General features: G+C 46.0%; 1 protein-coding gene across 1 annotated transcript in view; it reads right to left on the bottom strand.

The window, feature by feature from the left end:
• WDR91 (WD repeat domain 91) overlaps positions 1–5,148 on the bottom strand; it is a 31,388-nt gene that overhangs the window by 25,401 nt on the left and 839 nt on the right. The window contains exons 2-5 of the mRNA XM_011972134.1: positions 4,274–4,453; positions 3,489–3,696; positions 1,832–1,914; positions 672–802 (exon numbers count right to left, since the gene is read on the bottom strand). Coding sequence (XP_011827524.1) covers positions 672–802; positions 1,832–1,914; positions 3,489–3,696; positions 4,274–4,453 — 602 coding nt within the window. The remainder of the gene's footprint in view (positions 1–671; positions 803–1,831; positions 1,915–3,488; positions 3,697–4,273; positions 4,454–5,148) is intronic.

Here is a 5,148-nt window from a genome sequence, read left to right as displayed (position 1 = left end):
TCTTTCCATACATGAGATGCTCCTTCCAATGCACAAAACATTCCCAAGACTTTACCACAGTGGTTGTGTTTTTATTTATCCAGGCTACACATATCTGGATGTAGAGTTGGCAGAGCTGTGCAGTTCCCCAGCTCTAGGCAGAGCCACAGGCTTGGAGGCTCAGAACTCCTAGAGGACTTTTGAGGCCATGGGGACCTTACTCATAAAGCTCTGAAGCAAGGCTGGACGTGGTGGCTCATGCCTGTAATCCCAGCACTTTGGGAGGCCAAGGCAGGTGGATCACTTGAGGTCAGGAGTTTGAGACCAGCCTGGCCAATATGATGAAATCCCATCTCTACCAAAAATACAACAAAAATTAGCCAGGCATGGTGGCATGCACTTGTAATCCCAGCTGCTTGGGAGGTGAGGCAGAAGAGTCTCTCGAACCCAGGAGGCAGAGGTTGCTTTGAGCCAATATTGTGCCACGGCACTCTAGCCTGGGCGACAGAACGACACTCCATCTCTAAAAATAAAAATAAAGCTCTCAAGCAAGAGCAGTGTGTGCCAGGAGGCTCTTCCGCAATTCTCCTTCAGCAGGCACAGAAGGCTACAGGCAAGGCAAGATCAGAGGGAATGGTGGGGCTGAGAGCACAGAGGGCAAAGAAAAGGAGAGGGCCGTCACACACACTCACAGTTCTGAGTCCCCCAGGCGGTCCATGTTGGAGACATAAGGAGGCAATTTGTGTTGGACCAAGGCCTCTTCCTCTTCTGACTGTTGCTCCTCTTTCTTTAGTCGGTGGATTTCAGCTTGCAATGCAAAAAGCTACACAGGGGTAGGGCTGAGTTAGCCAATGATCTCACCTAACCTTCCCTCTGTGGAGGAAGATATCTAGACACATTGCATCCAAGCCCACTGGTCTGAGTGCCACCCGCCTCAGCATCAAGGGGCCCGTCTCACTCTGCTCACTGCAGACTGGGAAAAGTGACTGCTATCACTGAACAACAATGAGGTGAGAAAACCAAAAACCATTAGAAATCCAAAACCCATTTTCTTTTTAATCATTTGACTTGCTTCCTCCTAGACTCACTGAGAAAAATAGCTCCACCCATCCTGCTTTGCTCTTTGGAATGGAAAAAAAAATTTAATGAATTACAGCGTTTTAACCTTTTGCCTGAAGAAAATTACATATACACACACCTCAAAACGCAAGAATCTTAAACCCCATAACCTAAACAGCCTATAATCTTCCTTTTCCTAACAATATCACCTATAGAGATCTTAATTTCAGGAAAGAGAAATGTTCCTCAGGCAAAATGTACAGGCAAATGTGGGTCCCCTGGCTCTACTGTTTTATCAAACTAGAGAAGCATATAGCTGAGTAGGAACAACTAAATTATATCTGGGTTGTAAACTATATATCTGTGTGTGTGTGTGTGTGTGTGTGTATAGTTTACATATATCGTTTACATATATACATATATGTATAGTTTACATATGTGTATATATACATACACATATATAGCTATATGTGGAAAGATGAAACAGACATACGAAAACAGGTTAGTTATAAGGTGGCATGGATGCATATAGTCTTTTTCTCCTTAAAAGTTAATTACTGTTACTATATTGTTCATGCTATATATCTGACTTAAAATATGAATCTCACCTCTGGTTTTGAGAGACTGTTACTCTCCAAATTCCCAATACTGACTTTCTGGTAACTCATTTCCATCTGAGAAATTAGGTAGTGGCAGTGAAAAGCTGATTAATATAGTCTTCCACTGCCACTACCTAATTTTACACACAAAAAGCAGAAATACTTCCCCAGGAACAAGCCTATTCAGAACAAACCTTCTGACGCAGAACTTCATTTTCTTCTTGAATCTGGTTAGTCCTCTGACACTCCGCATCAAAGTTCAGGATCACAGGGACTGGTGCACAAAGTTAAAGAATAAGCCAGCCCGTGAAATGTTTAAAACTCCTTCCCAAACCCTTGACACATCAGTAAAACCCATGAGACACAGGGACACAGAACAGAGTACAGGAGCGGTGCCGTGGGCTCTTGTGGGCTTCATGAAATAGTCGCTCCCTTGTCTCCAACACTTTCTCTAGGTCTGGCCTCATTTCATTCGGACAGACTCACAGACACACGACCATCTGCCTGGCCAGCCCACAGAGGGGACATAAATCCAAACCTAAGCATTTTCTCTCAAATACCAGCAGCAAACAGCTAGTATCCAGTGGACTTCACAGCCAGTCTGAGCTTTCGGGAGGTCAGTACATTCAGCTAAAAGCAGCCCTGGAGGCCAGTGGCTCCACAAGAATACAGCCAGTGAGGCAGAAAAGACCAGTCACTTGGCTTCGCCTCCCAGATTGAGCCTCTCCCTGGCAAAGGTTTGGACTGAGAAGAGAAAGCTTTCTGCAGATGGCATGGCCGCCCCAAGAACAACCACAATCCAGTTTGCGATACTAGTCCTTCTCCACTGCCTCAGGCAGCCTCAGTTAGGAGGAGCACAGAGCAGACAGGGCCTCAGAACTGGAAAGAGGACTGGAGCCCGTATGTGTGTAACCTAGTTTGAGGACCACTGAAAAGACTTTGAGTGACAGTTTCGATTTCACTGGAGGGCCCACGAGACTAACTGGAGAGCCCTCAGGATGAAGGGAGGGAGGAAGGGGGAGGAAACAAAGCAGCTCTGGCAAGGGTGGAATTCACACTCATCTGCGGCACAGAAAGGGTGAAGGCAGGAAAGGTGCGCTTCCCACCTCCACCACAAAGGGTTCCTCCCAGAGGCCAAAATGCCCGCCCATGGGTGGGCCTCTAAACACCCAAATTTATCAGTGCCTCACCAGCCAGCCCCATTCAAGCCAGACTCTCTTCTACTCCTCTAAATTTGCAGCCTAGAGAGTATGAACGATGGCCTCGGGAGCTCTGGCTTGTACGTTTGGTAGGCCATAAATTATTTACCTGCATTCTCATTCATTCCCCCTCGCAAATATCCGCATGTATATTCTTAAAGCTACTGTGTTTTCTGGCAACTTGAGGAACACTGAAGTTACTATTACAGACAGTAACTCAAACACTAACGCAGGCAAAAGTTCCAACCCAAGAAGTCTTCTCATCTGTGCCTAATCCCAGCAAAGGTATATCCCTTGGAACATGTTTCATGCACAGAGAGGATACTCTCAAGGCTGCCCAGTTTCTCCAAGCAGCAGCTGCCTTCCAACCCCCGTTCCTGCTGACAAAGTCGGTGCTAGCACTCCACTGCTACCACTGTCCCTGCCCACACGTCAGCTAATACTTCAGCAGCACAGTGTCAGAACTAAGATTCATGATTCCCTGGCTTACTGACAAAAACAACCACAATTTGTCCAGTCCCCTCATATGACCCATGAAAATGGTCCCCGGGCATTTTTGTAGAAGAAATGCCTGTATGGAGAGCAGGGCTATTGATCCCGAGGTCTAGGGGCCTCAGGCTGGGTCCTCAGCCCCAGGCAACTGAAAGGATATGCATGCACTGAAACAGGACGCTCAGGAAGTTGTGCAGGGACACAATGAAGGTGTCGGCCCACTGTCGAGAAAAGTAGGTAGCAAAGGTGGGGTTGGTGTCCGGAGATGGCAGGAAGGGCAGGACAAACCAATCCTTCCACTCAGCCTGGTTCTGGAGTTCTGTGGCCTGCTTCGCAAAGAACTCCTGAGCCTTGTCATTTCTGTTTGTCTGCCAAGACACAAAGAGGTAGCAAGGAGGGAGAAGAGACGGAAATCCAGAGGTAAGACTCTTCATCACCGTACAGCAGACAACCTTTGGCTATCAGCCTGCCAGGTAAGTGGCAAAATAAAATTCCATAATATAAAGGAAATCATCACTCTTTTCTCAAGGAACTTGTCATTTCAAAGCTGGTTTAAACTCAAGTTCTAATGATAAATCCCATCCTAAAAATTAATCCCTAGCTGATGTTCAAATAACTAAGTGACTCATTCCTCCAGGTCAGCTATCATCTTTATTACTCAAACTTTAACCCAGCTACTTATATTCTTTAAAATACCACCTTTGTTTTAAGCTTACGTGCTTAGAAAAAAAAAGGAAATAGGAATGGGGAAGACAAGTCAGATGATCTACAGATGACGACAAGGAAAAAAAAGAAGGAAAACAGCCAAAAATAATTGCACTGTAACTGCTGCACTCCTTCCCATAGTCACATACAGAGTCCTCTCTAGGAACTGGAAGAAAATCTATTTCAGGATCAAAGAGCTCCTTCCACCAAGGGAAACAGAACCCCTGAATCAACAGGTACCTGGATTGTGTAGACAAGATAAAAGCGAAACAGGCTGGTTTTCAGCTTGTGGATGGTGGGTCTGTATATATCCTCCAAGCGGCTGAAGAGTCGACGCTCCAAGTAGCTCCAATAATCCCGAAGGGCAGCCAAGTCATACACCTGCATTAACTGCTGCAGCTGGTCCACAATCTTATCCACCTGGTGAGAAACATGGATGGAGAAGATGGTAAGGGACGGAAGGGAATTCTCCCCTCCATGGATAAAGTTTTTTCCTCTTGTCATGGCTTCCGGGTGTAAAAAAAAATTCGTTAAGTTAGCAATCTATAACATTTTCAAAACATACTAATGCAACGGTTTTTCAGTAGTTTTCTGAGTTAGAGAAGTGGTTTGACCCTCTAGCAAGCACAGAAATTTCAGGTGTAAAAGGGCTCTGGCCCAGAACGTAAGAGATCTGGCTCGAGATCTTGGATCTGCCTCTGACTCATTTGATCAATTTGGCAGTGCCAGACCAGGCACCGTGGCTCACACCTGTAATCCCTGCATTTTGGGAGGCCGAGGCGGGTGGATCACCTGAGGTCAGGAGTTCGAGACCAACCTTGCCAACATGGTGAAACTCCGACTCTACTAAAAATACAAAAATTAGCCGGGTGTTGTGGCGTGCACCTGTAATCCCAGCTACTCAAGAGGCTGAGGCAGGAGAATCGTTTGAACCCAGGAGGCAGATGTTGCAGTGAGCCAAGATCATGCCACTGCACTCCAGCCTAAGTGACAGAGTGAGACTCTGTCTCAAAAAAAAAAAAAAAAACAAAAACGGCATTGTTGCTTAACTGTAGTCTCAGTTACCTCACATTTTTTAAAAAGGGGGTGGGGTGGAAAGAAGAGAGTATGAGAGG

The sequence above is a fragment of the Mandrillus leucophaeus genome, unplaced genomic scaffold (genome assembly GCF_000951045.1).
Source record: "Mandrillus leucophaeus isolate KB7577 unplaced genomic scaffold, Mleu.le_1.0 Scaffold1276, whole genome shotgun sequence".
NCBI classification, from domain to species: domain Eukaryota; kingdom Metazoa; phylum Chordata; class Mammalia; order Primates; family Cercopithecidae; genus Mandrillus; species Mandrillus leucophaeus.
Note: the sequence above shows the minus strand (reverse complement) of the source record. Positions and strands in the feature narration are given on the sequence as shown.